The sequence below is a fragment of the Clupea harengus genome, chromosome 4 (genome assembly GCF_900700415.2).
Source record: "Clupea harengus chromosome 4, Ch_v2.0.2, whole genome shotgun sequence".
Classification (NCBI taxonomy): domain Eukaryota; kingdom Metazoa; phylum Chordata; class Actinopteri; order Clupeiformes; family Clupeidae; genus Clupea; species Clupea harengus.
In genome coordinates, this window is record NC_045155.1 from 7030875 (window position 1) to 7050692 (window position 19818).

The 19818-nt window shown below is 43.5% G+C and overlaps 1 protein-coding gene across 8 annotated transcripts in view; it reads left to right on the plus strand.

The window, feature by feature from the left end:
* Nucleotides 1-2201: 2201 nt before the first annotated feature.
* flna (filamin A, alpha (actin binding protein 280)) overlaps nucleotides 2202-19818 on the plus strand; it is a 40966-nt gene continuing 23349 nt past the window's right edge. For 4 of the 8 annotated variants that reach the window (XM_012816673.3, XM_012816677.3, XM_012816676.3 and 1 more), the window contains exons 1-5: nucleotides 2202-2480; nucleotides 5794-6276; nucleotides 16558-16812; nucleotides 17720-17817; nucleotides 19470-19617. In XM_012816673.3, coding sequence (XP_012672127.2) covers nucleotides 5901-6276; nucleotides 16558-16812; nucleotides 17720-17817; nucleotides 19470-19617 — 877 coding nt within the window. In that variant the 5' untranslated portion in view covers nucleotides 2202-2480; nucleotides 5794-5900. The remainder of the gene's footprint in view (nucleotides 2481-5793; nucleotides 6277-16557; nucleotides 16813-17719; nucleotides 17818-19469; nucleotides 19618-19818) is intronic. The other 4 variants (XM_012816675.3, XM_012816678.3, XM_012816679.3 and 1 more) reach the window with 1 other exon arrangement.

Here is a 19818-nt window from a genome sequence, read left to right on the forward strand (position 1 = left end):
TGAAACACGCAGGGACAAGGTAAAAAAGAGACTTTGGAAAAAAAAAGTTAGGGGGGGAATAGGGAGTATTATAACTTTGAGGAACTATTCAATGTCCACTCCCCTGCTTGCTCTCTTTCTCTCTCTCTCTCTCTGATGGTCCGTCTATTTTCCTTTTATCTCGGGGCTGTGACTGTGCTTATCCTGACTTTACTGGTCATAAAAAAAACAACTCCAATTTTACTAGCTCAAATCTGGAATCCAAATGACGCCATTTTCCTATTTTTCACATTCTGTCAAGTGGACTATTGCTTGCCTTTGACATAATTTTCCACTGTACATGTGTTTCCATACCAATGTGTCTAAAACAGACACAAACTGCCAAAGCAGAGCATTTGTTTTTGGAGTCGACAATTTGTCACACACTGCTCGAGCCATTAAAATTAAGCCTGCTCCTTTTAAACGTAACTCTGACAACGTACCTTACATCTATATGAAGAGTTCTGGTTGGCTGTGTTTTGTTGTGTATGAACATGCTTGAGATTTTTCACAGATAAAAAGGTGATGCACATGGTCAAGTGAGCTTGTGTGTCTCAAACATTGTGGTCAGGTGAACATACGTTATTCAACTTCCTTCAAATGAAAAAGCAATTAACTACATTATAATGGATGAAACACTGAAAACATTTCCATCATTGTTGAAAAACATACTTTAGAGTAACACGCGAAAGGTGTCAAATGTGTAACTAAAGTTAATTTTAGAGCTAGGGATCTTGCAAGCATTTTAGAGGGGCTTTTATCTAAGGCCAGAAGCTGGACTAGCAACGTTGCCAATACAAGGCATAATTATTATGACCAAAACATAGACACGTCAGGGCAGGTGATTTTACAGGCCGCACATCAGGGCAGGTGATTTTAGAAGCCAAAACAATACTTCTGAAACTTTCTAATCAGCACCTGAAGACCATTATGTTAAATATTTTCAGATGAGCTTGCCAACATAAGGCATCAAAGACTGTCTTTCCACCACTAGGAACTCTGAGAAAACATTCAGCTCTTAATCGAAATAAAACAGTGTGTGCTCTTCACTTTCAAATGTATGAGGGACACAATGTGATGGCATCCAGCCTTTTGTACAAGACTCTCTCTATGTTTAGCAATCCACTATCCAATTTTATGAGGACTTTAACTGGGTGCAATGCCTGAAGCACTGCACTTAGACTTAGGCTCGCTATCACCCTGTCAAGGAAGTTAACTCACAAGAGGCTATATCCTGATTTGCCCTCTCTCTCCGTAAGTCTCTGTCAGAAACACGCTAACCTCCAAGTGAATCTGTTAGGTTTGGTCAAAATGTCCTGTCTTTATCAAAGCAACTCTGGAACTCAAAGGGATGTGATGAGACATGAAGATACAAGACGCCAAACCATGGTGAAGAAAATGACTCTGCTGGTGTCCACAAGGAAAAAATAGCCCAACCCTTGTATTGGGGCTCTCTCCACTATCCAATGGAAAACTTCAACGGGCTATCTTGATTCTCTTTGTGTCATTGCACAACAAATGTGTTTACATACTTTTTAGTAGGATTAGATAAACAAATCTTGCCTGTATTTGACTAGCTTGTAAAGTAAATAATACTTAATAGTAGGATTTATGAATGACTGATTTGCTTCACTCTATGAATTTGGGGCCAAGAATAAAAGTTTAGAGAATAGGCTATAGTATTGCTATCATCAATATCCTAGGTGAAATTATCTTGACTCTACAACTGTCTCTATAACTTTCAGAAAGCACTAAAATAATATAGGACTACAATTAAAATAATCGTGGATTCATTTGAAGTTACATATGGTTTCAAAACAATAATGATAATCGTCATGATCAAAACCGATATCTGTTTCTCTGTGTCATTGAATATTTGTTTTAACTCTTCATTACAGTGCATTTGTTATTCCAGGCGTTCACTTATGGCACACCGGAGCAAAGCACGGAAGTGCCGTAACATAAAAGGTCAAATGTTGGTTTAACGGGGTTGCACAAGAGAGCTTGAACTGTGAAGAAAAAAAGTTCTCAAACATCCCGCACGAACTCGTCGACAGGCTAGCCTGCAAGCGCAGTGAGGACGCTGACATCATACCTTTAAAATCTGAAGGCGCGGTCGCCGGTATAACGTCAGCCTTTGCTGAAGCATACTCACCGAACAGAGAAGAAAGCACCCCCCTCCAACCCCCCCCCTTATACTTTACCAATTAAGGCTCTTGCAACAGGGACACATGCGAGAGAGAGACGGAGAGAAAAGACCAAGGGGTGTCACTCTTGTTCTTTCTTGAATTCACCAGAACAAACATTTTCCCCGAGGGAGGCTCGTCTGGGAGGGAGGTACAGTGATAGCAGCTTACTTTTTGCCTGAGCTTCACGCGCACTCACGGAGAACCCAGGAGGAGTAAGAAGCGACTCTGGAAAGCTATCTACATTGCCAGTGAGACGAAACGAACAGAATTAGGGTGAGTTCCTCACATTTTTTAGATTTTCTAGCTTAGTTTGGGTTTTATGAGCTATGTCATTGTATTGTGTGGATCTGAGGTTTGCTTGCATGTTAAGTAATGCAGTGTTCACTAGGCTACCTGTAGCCTACACTGATCCAATGCGTGAGCGTAATCACAACGGTGAGAGTCGCTGAACTCGTAGTCGACCTATATTTGTAGTTTTAACCCCAAAGTTTGAGACCCAAGCTGTTGTCTAATTCATGGGATGTTAGCGTGCACAGAGATGCCCCATATGTCATATGACACTGTGGCTTGATTTTAACGTTTTGAAGGAATGGATGCAGAGCCAAAGCCCACATTGTTGTGTGTCGATAGTTGTTTTACAGTGAATTGTATTCTGTGCTGATTAATCTTGGCGTTGTCAAGAAAAAATGTCATATTGTAAAACTTGTCTTAGAGTCTGTGCTCAGGGTAATGGCATTCATGTGGGCACCCTTCTGTGATACATTTGAGTGTGTAGGCTAAATATTTCGATCATAACACATTTGAATGTTACAAACTGAGTTTAGTTTTTATAATGCTTATTGGCCTAATGTTTGAACAGCATGACATTAGCAAAAAGTACAGGCAATAGCGTAGTCCATATGGGTCATTTACACTATGATCTCACTGATACTACATCCACTGTCTGTTGTAACTGCCTGCATAAGCCGCCCGAAGCTGTGTGGGATTTTAAACGCATCAATCGTGTAATCTAATCAAGGAGTCCTCACCAAATAAGGCAAAATATGGAAAATCCTTGTCCCTGTCCGAGCGGCAATGTGATAGTTGCGTGCGCCCCCCCACGATCAGTGGAGATGCTGCACCAGAATAGGTTGTAACCTAGACTACTCCCCTGCTACAAGTTCCCGTTAGGAACTTCGGGCTCACATTGTAATACATCTAAACTACATTTTAAAACTAAACGTAGCCTGCGTATATGAACTTGATAACAGCAGCGGTCGTAGGAGGTTTTGGTGAACATCAGGATTCTAGGCTATGGAATTGGCTATGAAATGTTTTCATCACTTGTGTAGGCTATTGTCATCTACAATTTTTTTTCTTGAAATCGAAGAAAATGTAGGCTAGACAGTGCAAAGAGTTTTAAAACCTCTTCCTTAAAGATGTCAGAGGCTAATCAGTGTTTTTCACTCTACTGCTGAGAAGAACATGCCCTGTTGTTCAGCGCTGTCAATAAGTGCGGTTAACCAAACTCTCTCTCTCTTTTCCGCTCTTCGCTGTAAGGGTGTGGGTTATTGTTATGTGCATGCCATCAGCAACAAGTCAGCAAACCTTCCTGGAGTAGGTTTTCAGTCGTGAAATGAATGATTTTTCAACGCAGCATACATTGGTTTTACACTCCCTTGTCAACAACATCCGTGGCAGATATAAGAAACGTTATTCAAATAATTACAAACCCGGCAATAGTTTGCCATTGGGGTCCATAACAATGCTTTACAATAATACGTCTCACCCTTTGGCAAAAGCTGGATTATGTGTGGACAGTGATGTGAATTTTTTGTAGGTTAGGTCAGACATTGTGTTAGAGTGTAATTGGAAACATCATGCCGAGGTATGCACAAGAGGATTTATTTGACTCTCAGTCCATACAAAAAGCGATTACATTTTTGGGAGGGGGAGGAGATTTGTCCAAAAAACTTGGCCATCCTTCCATGTTGTATTAAAACATCCTCCAGAGAGCGCCAAAGTCCAAGCTGTGCGCAATAGTTACGCAGCACGTCGCCGAATAATGAAAACGGTCCAGCATCTCCCGTTGTGCAATGCCTAAAGTTTGACTGGTTTAACTCCAGGCCGAATGACTCTATCACACATGCCAAACATTCCTTTTTAACCCGACAGACGTCGTTATTAGAGCTGTTTTTTGTTTGGAACAACTGCAGTGACAATATTTTAGATAATATAGTTGACTAATTAAACTGATGAATGAATGAATGAATGAATACATTAAAATGGCAGTGTACTTGATTGGCCAGATTAAATCGTTTAATGAGGTTTTGACTAACCTTTCCAACATGATTTTTCACTGGTAATGTGTGTGTGTGTGTGTGTGTGTGTGCATTTGTGTGTGTGGGTGGGGCTGACCCTCACATTTAGAGGTTGGGGGGTCATCATTTGGCGGTCAGATGTAGGCATTCCTCGGATTCTCATACAGACTCAGGAGCTGAAAAAAAGCCCTAAAGAAAAACATTCTTTATGGACTGCGTCCTCAGGAAAGCTTTTGGCAGAGTTGCCTTATTTAGTAAAAGGCAGTATTTAATGCTTCTCCTCATCTCAGTTTGTTAACTTTGTGAAATTGCTTCCTCCTAATAACTTGTGTCCCACTTTAAGGGTGAAAACCACTTGGCCAACTATCTTGCCAAGAATCTTTATGACATCCACCATAGGTACCAAGACATTTGATTATAAGCATTTCTATTGTTCTCCCCTTTGCCCTTATTTTCCAACTAAACAACGAGGAGGGGGCTGTCTAGACACATAGACACGCCTGACTAATCTTGCATTCCCTTTGGACAATTAGCTGAACTGAGCAGCTCTGAACGAGTTCAGGAATGACCCATGGAGACACTCACATTTAGGAGTGGATTTAAATGTAGAGTTTTAGGCAAGCACACATTTGTGCAAACTGTTATTGTTTGTGGCAGTGATTCTTTAGGGGAAATACATGACAAGTACTAGAAGGCAAATAATCACAAATACTGATGACACTTTGAATAGGGGGACTATGTGGAAGTTTTATTATGGCTCACAAACCAGATCATTTTGTGGTAGACTTTAGCTGTGTTGTTCTGGACTTGTTCTCTCACCAGGAGTATAGATTTCCAGCTGAGCATTTGTTTATGAGGAGAACTCACAAATATTTACTTTGATACCTTGGCAATCAGTCAACCTACATTTTTGTAGTTGTGCAACATCCTGGGCTGCTCTTCAGATGACTGTTTCTTTGTGCATAGGCCACTAACTGATCAATTATAGGCCTTCTGAGATCATCTTTAATAATTTAATATTTTTGAAAAGGGCTTTAATACCTGCATGTCAATCAGCTAATGTTCACTATATGTGTAGTCCCAAAAGGTGAAACACTGAAATCCCTACAATTATAGGACACAGTCTAAAGTTGTTGAAAATAGGCCATCAGTTAGGCTTGTATGGTTTTAGGGTCGACGTGTAAGGAGACAAGGGCATAACCTAACAGAGTTCGTGTTTATAGTACATTTTACATTTTGACACTTTCTGTAAGACTAACATTTGCATTTGTCTCTTTCTCTCTCAGTCAAACAAAAACGCTACAAAGAAGAACCAAGGAATTGTAAAATCCCGCAAGACTCCACCCTTAAAAACTAGACAGCGAACTAGTGAGGGAGACCAGAGTCAATAAAAATGAGTAGTCAACACCCACGCCTCCACCAGTCGAGCGCCGCCGCTGCTCCCGTATCCAACGCAGCTCAAGAAAAGGACGCCGACATGCCAGCCACGGAGAAGGATCTAGCCGAGGATGCACCCTGGAAGAAGATCCAACAAAACACCTTTACACGATGGTGCAACGAACATCTTAAATGTGTTAATAAGAGACTCGCGAACTTGCAGACGGATCTGGGCGATGGGCTCCGGCTGATAGCGCTCCTTGAGGTGCTCAGCCAGAAGAAGATGTTCCGCAAGTACAACCAGCGCCCAACGTTCAGGCAGATGCAACTGGAGAACGTCTCGGTGGGGTTAGAATTCCTGGACAGGGAGAATATCAAACTCGTTTCCATAGGTGGGTGTTCGTCTAACTCTTTCTCTGTTGATTTTTCCATTTATTTTGCAGCTCAAGTAACCTAGACGAGTTATCTCACCGCTACATTTGTATCCGAGGTATCAGTAGGCTATGTATTCCCACCTTCGGACCTCCTTTTGATGCGCGAACTAGATAGCCTAAATAATCTGTTTTTAACAAGGATGTTGATTAATGTCAATGCACCCGAAGCATGTCCAATTGTCACCAATCCGTGTGTTCAGCACATCGGTATCTCCAGGCCGTGGAATGAGGGAAAAGTTATGGATGCAAAGTTAGGCTGTTGTAAAACCACTGAGTAACTGTGTTGCAGAATAACAAATCAAAGTCAGGGATATTGGGCATAAACTATTCAACCGTTTTCCCTGTATTGCATTTCTACGAAAACCTATAATAGAATACATTGGAATGTGCCCAGGTGAACAAAAATGGGTCGAACTTTTGGATTTATCTTACGTCAGGTTGCAAGGTTTTAACGTACACCGTATCCTTGCTGCTCCAATGTCGTAAAGCGGACGCAGGGGCCTGTTACTTCAGCATTTCTGAGCCCCGGGCGTTGTATTTCCACGCAACAACGAATGAGAAAGGACCATGTGTAACTTATGGTCCAGGCGCTTATTGCTTGCAGAGATTTAACTTTTGTTGGCCTGGCAGCTTGAGCGAGGGGAGTGGGGAGGCAGATCTTGTCAATAGAAGTGATTGTTTCCCAAACTCAAGCAGTTGTCGGTTTGATGTTGCATTTCGAAGCGCAACTTTTAAGAACGATTGCCTCAGGGCTTTTCTGAGTTTCTGCAGTTTCTTAATCAAGGGAGGGGAGAGGGAACGTTTTCTTTGTTAGCTCTTTTGCAATGCTTGGAGGATATAGACAGGCTGTTATGCCGTTATATGGTCGAACCATGTCAACCTTTTTTAACGGATTAGTCTATTGAAAAGTTCAGGTTGTTTCGTTTAGTAGACTATCAAACAGTATGCAGCTTATGTGAAGGGAGTTGTCGGCAACAAAGATCACCACAGTAGCTGGAACGAAGTGAACGCCTTATTCTGCCACGGAACAGCATGCAATCAGGCGGTGCATCCTCACAATGGAAAAAATGAAGCATTGCCGATGTCTATGGGCGATCGCACATTCTTAAAGCGATGCCTCTGGGGAGGCGTTCAAGCCGAGACAGACTCAGCGAGGCGTGTTGGTCCAAACATGTAAAGCACAGCAACACAAGGGGTGTTGTAGATTAGCCCAGCCTGGTGAATGTTAATGTTGGACCATTCCAGGCCTGTGCGGGCTGGAGTTGCTGATGTGCGCGCTGGTAGTCAAGTCACTCATCAGTTTAAATGCGTGGTCGTCACTCTGCGTGTTTAGTCTTACTTCTCCACTGCTACTGTCTCTGCTGATAGTAAAAGACCATCTGTGTCTGCAGAGATAAACTGAGGTAGGGCCACTCATCTGTCTACACAATGGTCACACCTACTTTTCAGAGAAAGGCATGTGAATACAGAATATCAGTACATTGATGATTTCAAAATGTCCAATGCAATGTATCATACTTGAAAGCCACAGCACAAATGCTTCAAGAAAACCATGCAAACTTGAATACCCCAAAAGTGAGTTGATTGAAATAGCCCAAGATATCCTTGTAATGGTGTTTGTTTGCTCTCAGAGTATGGTCTGTCAAACTGGAAAGCGAGGTTCTACCATTTAAAATGTTATTTTGCACAAGCAGCAAGACTGCCACCTAGCTTGAGATATATTTATAGGCTGTGTGTTTGTGTATAATGGCCAACTGAATTTACAGTGTACGGAAATGGACTAGAGGAAAACCTGGACAAATCCAACGGCGGTTTGTGTTCCTGCACTCCTCCACATGTTTCTCAGTGCTGTGCCGTTTGAAATAGAGCTGTGGAACAGAGAAACTCACCTGGAAGGAGTTAGTCAGTGCAGATATGTGGAATTTTCTTCCAGGCTTTTGAAACTAAGTGTGTGTGTGTGTGTGTGTGACTGGAAGAACAAATGCCACTCCTGTCCCAAAAGAAAAAAAAAAAGTGTCCCCTTTCACAAGACGAGAGTCTTCAGCTCCTCTGGAGCGTCTGTCATAATTAGGTGTGGCCCCTGTCTTTAACGGGAGACCTTAATTCCCTCTTCACTTCATCTCTCTGCATGCCCTCCCTCCGGAGTGTCATGAATCAGGACAGGACTTGCTTGGAGACACGTTCCATTACAACAACTAGCGTTTTCATATCTCAATAATGAAGGTTTGAAGAATGCTTTCAGCTGACATGCCTCCACCCCCCACCCCCCCACCTCACCCCAGAGGGCTCTGAAACAGCCAAGCTGCCTTGCTGTGCTGTTACGTCTGGCAACCCTGGACAAGGGAGCCCTGCAGGAGAACTATGGCTGCACTATATGTTGCTCAACACAGGAAGAGTTGGAATGAAGTTGTTTTTTTGTCAGGCATTGTTGAAAGGACCTGATGCTTGTCAACTTTGCTCCAAGCTCCTGGTAACTCCTTAATGAGCTGATTTCTGTCACAAAGGAATCGGTACTATTCATGCAAAGTTGTTATCTTATCCTTTTACTGTCAGTGGCTCATAAAGTTGAGTTATAACTGGATATTTTGGGAAATGCTAATCGCAGATATTTCCCAGTGGAAGTCATATCATTACCTCTGACAAAGAGGTTATGTTTTCAGTGCTGTTTGTTTGTCTGTCTGTCTGTTTGTTTGCCAGCAGGATTACGCGAAAACTACCGGGCCAATTTTCATGAAACTTGGTAGAGGGGTGAAGCATGTACCAAGGAAGAACCCATTACAATTTGGAGTGGATCCGAATAATGGGGAGGGTCCACTAATTATTTTTCACTTTTGTTATCATTGTGAGATAGGGCATTTGGCCTTGGCGGAGGTTTCCACTCTCCAAGTGCCCTTCTAGTTTTCTCATGTTTTCTTGCATACCTCTGATATGATAATAGTTTAGAGAACTATTTGAGAGTGCATCTTGACCCTGCACCTAGGTATAAAAAAGATTGGCCAGTTTAAAGCAACTCATCAACGATATACTTTATGTTCTATCATACTCTTACGGGTCTACTGAAAAGACATATGCTTATCTCCCACATACCCTTCATAGTACATGCACTGTATGGCCACATTCTTGTACACTTAGGAGGTTCCTGCCCAAGTGCCTTTGTTAAAGATGCCAGGATTTCCTCTAAGCTACCAAGTAGGGTGTAGGGAATGGTCTCCGTGAAAAAGTGCTCTAATAACAAGTGTAGGATGCATTGAATTGACCCTTAGTAACAGGAGTGTTTTATCCTGTTAGGTCAGTGATGTGGTAGGTATGCGTGCATGTGGCAATGATGGGGAAAGCACAAAGTTATGCTGTGTTGTGCAACTCATATCCGTTTTTCCTTGCCGTTTCAGCAGAACTCAATAGATGAATCAGAGCCTAGTCATTTAACATTTTACATGACAACCTATTTAGTCTTTTCAAATCTCTTGCCCTTAACCCTCTAAGCCAGCAGCCACGGCAGCCCATTAAGACGACAGCTGCTACACCACAGTGGCCTTAGCTTGGTAAAAGAAAGAAAAAATCGAAGTGCCCTCTTGCGCTCAGAACAGGCTTTAAACTTTCACTGATTGGACAGACGCATAGACAGACAGATGGACAGATGAACAGACGCACAGACATAGATAGTCGATAGCTTGGAAGGACACAGAGAGAGGACAGGAGACAGATGAACAGATGGCAAGGCCAGGAAATGGCTCTTCCTGACTGTGTTGTGCCGCCGTGTAATTAACTTATCCCACAGCCTTGGCACTGACGATAAGGGAATTAGAGTTGATAGAACTTGTTAGGCGAATTTCAACAAGGTTGATGTGTGACCTCCCTTGTACGTCGCTTTGGACAAAAGCGTCTGCTAAATGACTAAATATAAAATGTAAATGTAAACGAAACCTTACAAAACCTTACGAGTGTACTCAACAGTGATGGTGAGCAAGCGAGACAGCAAGACCGGATGGGGTGTGGTGGGGTGGGAAGGGTGTAGTAAGAGTGAACGTTTGCGCAACTCTGTGTGTGTGTGTGTGATATTTATTTTGTAAGATGCTCAGTGACCACTCTTCTGAGGAACGTATAGAATGATCAGGAGTCTGTGATGAGGGCCCTGAGCTCATTGCTGATTAGATCTTGTTGCAATGTTGAGTATGTTAAGTTGTGACTAGCCTGGGGCATGTAGAAAGGCATCGCATTGCATTGTATCTTTACGTTAATCATAGTTACCTTAATTAACTATATCGTTCTCTCTCTCTCAAACACACACACACACACACACACACACACACACACACACACACACATTTCCCTTTCCATTGCTCCATCTCTTTCGGTCTGTTACTCTGAATCTATCTGTGTCTTTTCTCTGCAGTTCATCTCTTCATTTATCTCTGTGCCTCTCCCAACTTTCTCTTTTTCCTGCCCTCCTCCTGTTTGGGTCACCTAGGCTGTCCTTTCACTCACCCAAAAGTTAGACCTGCACAGGACTCTCAGTATGCTGAAGAGTTTCAGAGTATACCTAGTAGAAACGAACTCCCTGACTGTTAATGCCTGATGAATTGTGGTGCTCTTATTCGCAAACGTTTTAGATTTTCTGATGTGTGGCAAAAAGGTTGTGAGTGGACGTTTTTTTTATGTGCGTAGATGTGGCTGCACTCTCTGGTGTGAGGCTAGCCTGATGGGTCTGGTCTTGGTCCAGTAACAGGACTAAGGCAGCCAAATGACAATCCAACCCTGTGAATATGGGCTTTTAGAAAAGTCCCAGCACAGCAGTTTTCAGTGTTTCGCTCTTTTTTTTTTTTCTCTCTCACTCTCTCTGCTCACCCCTACTCTTCCCTCCCACCCTTGTCCCACCCCGACCCCCTCCTTTCCTCCCTCCTTCTCTCCACTGTAATCAGAAACCTCCAAGCAGGGGAATGGGTGGCCTGCCAGGATCAAGTTTGCTTCTGCCCTTTTAAGGCTAAAAAACCAAGGGGAACATTTCCAGCTTGTGAGCGAGAGAGTGAGTTAGCAAGGGAGGGAGGGACGGAGGGAAGGAGAGAGGTGGGAGGGAGGAAAGAAAGGAGGAGGGACAATTGGAAGTAGCAAAGAGGAAAGGCTGAGGAAGTGTGTTGGTAAAGTTCATGCTCCTGGAATCGTGTATTAGAAACCCACCCCCACCTCTTCCCTCCTTTCCTCCTTTTCTCGTTTGCTCATTTTTTTGTGTTCTCTCGCTTTTGGATCAGCACCACGCATGTTAAGAGCGTGGAGCTGAGCAGTTGCAGTCTGTTTCGAGGGCTGCGCCTGTGGAAGAGAATCCAATGGCAGCAGCTGTGTTGAATACAGCAAAAAATGATGTAATACTCTGGCTACCTCACATTCAGAAAACGTAGACATGGCTCTCTCTCTCTCTCTCTCTCTCTCTCTCTCTGTCTCTCTCTCTCACACACACTCACTCACCCCCTGTGTGTGTGTGAACTGCACGCTTAGAGAGTGGGTTTATGGTTTAGTGGGTGTTTGTGTGAATCTGTGTATGACTGTGCGTGGGGGTGAAGGGTACAGAGTCAGAGGGAGGGAGGGAGGGAGGGAGGGAGTCCAGACCACGAACCCTGGGTTTGGTGATAAGTCCTTATTGGAATGTGTGCAATTTCCTCTGTGTCTTCCTCTGCCGAGGTGCAGCTTGAACTCATGCTGACGTGCTAATTCTGAACCAATGGGATGAGTTTTCTCCCTGTGGTGGACCATTGGCTAATTACTCCTAAGTAGAATCATATTGTAATCTTTATGGTGGTGGCCAGTCCCTAGATGACTCTACTGGCCATCATATTTAGTGTTTTTTACCTGTTTTTTTTTTGTTTGTTTTTTTCCTTCACAGTGCAGACAGAGGAGCTGTAACAAAGTTAGTAGTGTTGCTCTTCTATTCTCAGGGAACATGGGTTGAACTGAGTTTCCTCACCATGCCTGGGCCTGTGTTTTGCAGTGTCACAATCCCTTGAGCTGAGTTTGAAAGAGATGTAAAAGAGGTCGTGAAAGAGGTCGCTGTTTAATGGTCTGTCCAGAGAGAGTGGGCCATGGGAATCTGTCTTGGGACGGGGGCGGGGGGGGGATCTCTGTTCACTTTGGTGATGACTCAAGCCATAGAAATGCCTCATCCTGGACACCCCCGTTGTTCCACAGCAGCCCAAATCCTGCACTAACCCCTCCTTTCCTCTCTCTCTCTCTCTCTCTCACACACACAAACACAAACACACCGTGGCTGTCTGATGACAATCATGTTTTGGGAATTTGAGTTTTAAACTGCTGGTGGAATGGCTGTGTCAGCGTCCATGTCCAAAAAAGGCTAGAGTTGGGCCCTGTGGGCTTGGTGGTAGTGTGGTGGGAATGCTGCTTGGATTCCTGTCATGTTTCGTGTGTTCGCTACGATGAGATGTGCGTCACAGTCCCCCCCCCCCCCCCCCCCCCCCCCCCACAACCACCAACCCTACCTCCATACACACTCAGTGTATATACATACATACATACCCATATATTGCGTCTGACTCTGAAATGGATCTGAAGCTTCACCTGGCACAGGGCTAGACCCACCCCAGGGATGGATGGGCTCTGGTACTCATGAGTTGGACGACTCATGTCTGCATATACCAGGGCTGCTCGATTATGACAAAAATCATAATCACCATTATTTTTATTTTGCCAGCAGCGGTGTGGCTGAGTACGTGGACATGAACCCCGGGACGCTGGACCCTCAGTGTTTAGATTTATAACACAAGCCAAAGAGAGAGCATTGTTGCCAAACGGAGTGCGGCACATTAATCGTTTTATCTCAGTTATGTTGCTGCCGTAATTGAAAATTCGAGCCTTAGCATATACTGTACATACTTTCACTGCTGCTTTTCTTCTTTCTCTGATATACGATATCTATAAACAAGACATGTTTATGGATGTTCATGGCGCTCCATGATAAATCATCACCCCCTTTAACCTCAACGATTTAGTCCCTAAAAGCACACCATGTCTGGACTGGTTGAACCCTGATCTGGCTCAGGCACGATTTAGAGACACTGTGTTCTTGAGTCAGAGGACGGTGAGTGTCTGATAAGGAAAATTTCTCATTTCTCCGTCCCTCCCTCATACGTGCAGCTTGCTGTTTTCACCTGTTGATTTCACAGTCGAATCAGGGGGTGCTAACCACGCCCTACAGGTCCTGCTCCACACTGCCTCTCATAAGTATTTGTAATTCTTCAAGCAAGCTCCAACCTGTTCATTACACAACAGGATGGCAACACGTCTATGTGTTTGTCAGCTAGCTGACAGTCATGTCTTGGTGTTGCAACAGCTCTCTGTGGCATGTGTTGAGGGCATAAGAGGGTATTGGTTAATCTGATGCCTGAAGACATTCTATGTTTCTTCCACTGCATGCCTTTCTATCAGAGTTGGTAAGAAACTGTGTATCGTTTGCATGCTGACAGTGAGTCAGATGGTGGTTGCCGCCCTGTTGCTATGGGGACAGCATCACAATTCCGTGTACCGTGGTGACCGCACTGTTTTGTAGCATGCGCAGACTTCCCTACTGCGTTGCCGAGCACTACCTTTTTAGATATGTACTGTAAATAAAGCTGGGGTATTCCACTTCTTTTTCGGAGACTGGATTGGAAAACTTAAACCAGAAGTACACATTTAGCTTTGTCTGGACCAGTCCGTGATTCAGGGAACACTCATTCTTCTTATTCAACTTCCTGGGGCCTGAAAAGTGGAGGTTTTTTTTGTGTTCAAATGTCTATTCTTTTCCACACGAATCTACATGTGGTGAATACATCTCCATTAAGTTTCTAAATAACCTTTGTCTTTACCTTTCCTGGATGCTCCTTCTGCTCTCATTTATGTAAAGCACATTGAATTGCCTCTGTGTATGAAATGTGCTATATAAATGAACTTGCCTTGCCTTGCCTAAATAGCAGCTGATTCTGGATCTGACAAATCTGGTCCAGATGTGGGCCAGATCCAGGCCAAACATGGGCCAGATCCAGGTTGGATGTGGGTCCAAGTCTTCTGCTCCCTGGATAGCAAGGCCTCCAAGCAGAGAATCAGAAGTGGTTTGCATGGCCATCCGTCCAGCTGCCAAAGTGAATACCAGCAGACTTGGGGGATTTGAGGTTTATAAACCACTCTTTGTAAAAACAAAGAACACAGAGCGGCTCTAAAGTATTATTTTACATGGTCAAAAGAGAAATGTTGATAGCTGGAAAGTGAGGGACAGTCATTATGTCAGTTACATAACAAAATTGCCAACGTTTTCATTATATAGCGTCAAGTTTTCTGCACCTTTGCCAATGAGGAGTAAGTCATGGCTCTAAATGTCATATTAGAATAACCAGACGTACAAATAGAGTAAAAAAGTGATGATGTTGGAAAGCACATACCATTGGCGTTAGCTAAGATCTCAGCTTGCACTCTTAGAAAACATTCTTCCTCACTCAGATTCTGTTGAAATAGTGTGTCCAAACACGTTTAAATCCTGCAGTGGTATAAATATCAGTGGGAGCAGCCTGAACAAACTCTAACCCCTTTGCTCCCTGGACATCAAAGCGTCTGAATCACCATCTTTAATTGAGCATGCTTCTGCCTGGAACAGGAAGAGGATCGACCCACCACGCCCTGCCATGTTTGAGAAAGGAACTTGATTTGAGAAGTTGGCAGCCGTCTTGCTTATCTATCTCCATCTCTTATCACCAATCAAAGCCCTAGACAATTTTGTACGTGTCTGAGGTTCTGTGTACTTGTGCAATGTGCGCGTGATGAGTGGTGGGCTAGAGGTCGAGTCATGTTGGTTCAAATTTATCTTTCATTCTTTGAGGACCAGAATTTGATGCCTTTGTCCTCATAGTTTAAGGATTCTTCATCCTAAAAAGGAAAAGCCGTTATCATTGGCTGTTTTTTGTGTGAGGGGAGGGGCTTGTTGGACACAGGGCTCCATAGTAGAACTGTTGTGTCCTTCACTGACAATAAACACAGTAACTCACACAATGGCCTGCTTCACACAAGGCCATCTTGTCTTGTCACTTTTTGTATTGTACAATGAAAAATCTTAGGCACTGTCTTCTGGAGCTGTTTACTTCTACCCTTGAGCCTATGTGTATGTGCTTGTGTCTAGATGGGCATGTGTAATAGTGTGTGTCCTAGGGTGTGGGTTTGTTTTGCATATGCGTTCATGTGAACTAGAGTGCGACCGCAGCTAAGCACACTTCCTCATTTAATTCATGACCTTAAATATAGGGGTCTTCTGATCATTCACGACCTTAAATACAGGGGTCTTCTGATCATTCCGTTGCATCGCCCCAAAAACTCTGTGCTGTATTGCTGAAAGTGCTTCCTCTGACTAGGAGAGAGCAAGGCTGTGACAGCATGTTTTAGTGGACCACACCCAGACAATGTATAGTTCAAGCCACGACTTCAAGTTTTAATTACCAGCTATCTGCCCATTTGAATGATGTCTTGAATCACCAAAAACATAGTTCAGGCTGCTCAGAGTCTGCACTTAGTAATACAAAGTTTTGGAAGTTTTGAGCAAATGGGTGGAATTGAGAAAATCATGATTATTGAAACCATGTCAGATTCTTCAGAAAAGAGGTGGAACTTCCTCATGAAAAGACTTTGCATGCAGACACAACATGGCAATTTTATATATATAAATAAAAAATATTATATAAATATATTATATAATACATATATTATGTGAAAAGATGCTCAGAGAGGTTTTGGTTATTGCCTTCCTGAGGAAGTGAGCATTCTTTGTCAGATTCTTTTAGTCAAATCAAATCAAATCAAATTAAACTTTATTTGTACGGCGCATTTCATACCAGGAGGTAACACAATGCGCCTCACAGTAGGCCAAAACATAACAACAACAACAACAAGACATACTAACCCCACTGGCACCGTAAAGGACTGCTCAGCACGGTTATCGTCAAACTAAGAGACAGCTGCTGGGGATGGGGTGGGGTTACAAACACTTATAAGGAGACACAGATTTTGCCAGCGATAAATAAACAGGAAATGATGTACTAACCGCACTGGCATTTAGTCTCTCCAGTGCCACCTCTGCTTAGTTCTGCAATGCTGCCACGTCTTGCCATTCTTGACTGAGCCCTCTTCTCTATTTAGGCCCTCGCCTCAACTTGCCATACAATCATCTCTCATAACTAAATCCCCCCTCTCTGTGTCTGCGCTCTCTTTCCACAGACAGTAAAGCCATAGTGGATGGTAACCTCAAGCTGATCCTGGGGCTGATATGGACTCTCATTCTCCACTACTCCATCTCCATGCCCATGTGGGACGAGGACGAGGAGACGTCGGACGACGGCAGGCAGAAGACGCCCAAGCAGAGGCTGCTGGGCTGGATCCAGAACAAGCTGCCCGAGCTGCCCATCACCAACTTCCACAGCGACTGGCAGACGGGCCGGGCCCTGGGAGCTCTGGTGGACAGCTGTGCCCCAGGTGAGGGGGAGGGGGAGGTGGAGGGGCTGCTGGAGAGGAGGAGCTGGGGGAGTGTTTCATGAGGCAGGGCACTCAGGCCATGCAATAAAACCAAGCCAAAGGTGATCGCACTGAAAGGGTGAAGAGGAAAGGGAGGGGAGGGGAAGACGGCAGTTTGTTTACATTTTTGAGATATTTGGCATTCTTTGGGGAGTAGATGAGAAACCCATAAGAAAGGTACCTGGAAAGAAAATAATAATAAAAGAAAACTAGGAAAGAGGGAGCAGGAGAGCAGGATGGTTATGTAAGCAGGAGGGAATGCAGATGGGAGATGAAAGATTGAGGGTTACTGAAAAAAAAAAGTCTGGAAATTAATGAATCAGATCTTTGTGGTGGAGTTACGTAAGTGTGCATTCAATGGAAGGACCTGCCAGGTTTTGATCCTTCGTAGCTTAACTGGTAGGAAAAATCCACAGGTGGTTTGGAAGTACTCAAAAGTAGGACAAAAAGTGATTACATTTACATTTATTCAGCTTACACATTTGCCCAAACATGTAGGTCCTCAGCAAGTCAAATTCCTGATGTCAGGGCTGTTGAGCTACATGTGCAAAACAAATTCAATTCAATTTGAGTTATATAGCGCCATAACAATACATTTGTCTCAAGGTTTACAGAGCCCAGAGCCTGAACCCCCTTAGTGCAAGCACAATGGCAACAGGGGCAAGAAAAAACTCCCTGTTAGTCAGGAAGGAACCTTAAGCAGAACCACGGCACATAAGGGGGGACCCATCTGCTTGAGGTCGGAAAGATAAGGAAACTTACCTTAAAATGTCTGTAAATCACCAGCTGAATGAGCAGATCAAAATGTGCAGGCTACATGTGAATTGTATCTCACACATCTGTCTCTCTGTGTCTTTGAACCCTCCAGGCTTGTGTCCAGACTGGGACTCCTGGGACCAGACCAAGCCTGTGGACAACGCCAGGGAAGCTATGCAGCAGGCTGACGACTGGCTGGGTGTGCCCCAGGTTAGCACCCTAATCAGGCTAATGATTTCTTCCACATCAACAGTCACCTGAGTCAGGCTAATCTAGCAAACTGTTAATTCTGTGATCATGCTAATCTAGCGAGCCATTGATTCTGTGATCATGTTAAACCTTTGTTATTTACTCAGTAAATATCTTGCATTTGTTAGCCGTAATTATTGTCTAAGCTTATCATTAATCATTTTAGCCATTATCACTTCAGTTAGGCAGAGTGATTCCTTCAAGTGATGGGTAAAAAATAATTTATAATCTGCTCTATGTCAACTACTGTTAGTATCTTGAGTGCATCAAAACCATATAACTAGAACAATAGTTATCAGTTTGGATAAAGAGTGGCTATTTGTAATAACATATGATATAACAGGACTGTGTTTCCTGAAAGCGTCATTGAGCAACCACTGTGGTATCTGTAGAGAGGGTGCTTTCAAAATGATAGAGAGACTATCATTGGCCTTTCGTAGCTGTGCAACGACGCATTTGGGAAATGCACCCAAGAATAGAAGAAGTTAGCTAATCTATTTCATGGCAAAGCAAATGTTACATAGCACTCTACCGTTATTTGCACAGTAAATCTAATGGTGTAACACAGTCTGTTAAGGACGAATGGGCAAATAACGGTAGAGTGCTATGTAACATTTGCTTTGCCAAGAAAGGCCAATGATAGTCTCTTCTCACGAACTTCATCTGGTAATACGGCCCGTGTCCGTTTTCCTGCCCAAATATATCATTCTTTGAGCCGATGGCTATCATTCTATCATTTTCTGAATGGATTCCTTTGAATGATAACTGTTTGCAGCCTATTGTGTCTCACTTCAGTGGTTTTGTTGAGATTTCACCACCTTGTTTACGGATTTTACCAGAGAGAGAGAAAGATCATTTCAGGTCACCAACTCGTGCTGCTAGCCTTGCGTGCCAGTTAGTGAAACCACCCGTACCAGCGTTGGTGTCACACACACGTGTGTGTATGTGTGCGTGTGTGCGTGTATGTGCTGCCAGTGTGTGTGTGTGTGTGTGTGTGTGTGTGTGTGTGCTGGCAGTTAGTGTCTGTGGTCTGTTGCCTTTCAACCCCCACGGCTGCAGTTCTGCAATGAAAGTCGTGTGGCTTGTCACTCAGCCCCGGCTGCCATGTGGTTTCCAAGGCAGCCACGCCATAAGAGTTTTTTCAAACTATTGCATTAAGTTTATCGTCTGTGCTGAATGTGCGGACAGAACATTTCATGGAATGATTTTCAAAAAGAAGGAAGGAAGAAGCAGCTCTGTACTTTTTTAAGAGCAAACAGGCCTAGGTACATTGATATTGATGATACATTCCAGGATATTGAAAAAAAAAATAATCAATATCAGACATTTTAACTGTAATTTTTGAGAATTCTTGCAGCAAATGTAGTCACTTTTGGCCACAATAATAAAATACAACCTTTGGAATCCTGGAGGGACTGTTTTCAAATGAACCTTCCAGTTAAGAGGATATAAGAGACTAGCATGCTTTTGAGAACCTCCCGGCAACCTTAACTTAAAATACTTAAAGCTGTCAGGGCACGTAATGCCAGTACTCAGCTGAAATGAATAAAATGCTCTGGTGGTCTCTTGACTGTAGCTCACATTGCCATGTCCTACCAATTCTCCCATCCCAGTTGATGACCCCAGAAGAAATTGTGGACCCCAAAGTGGACGAGCACTCCGTCATGACCTACCTGTCCCAGTTCCCCAAGTCCAAACTGAAGCCTGGCGCTCCTCTGCGCCCCAAACTCAACCCAAAGAAGGCCCGCGCCTATGGACCAGGTAAAAAAATATATATATTTACCACGCATGGTGTTTCCCAGAGGACAGCCTCCATTTCCAACATTAAGTAATTCTATCACCTAAATCCAGTCAAGTCAAGTCAATCCATCCGAGTCAAGACTTAATACAATGAATAATGTGTAAAACCCCAAACTAACACCATCACTAACACCATGTATTAACTGTGAACCTGTTCTTGTT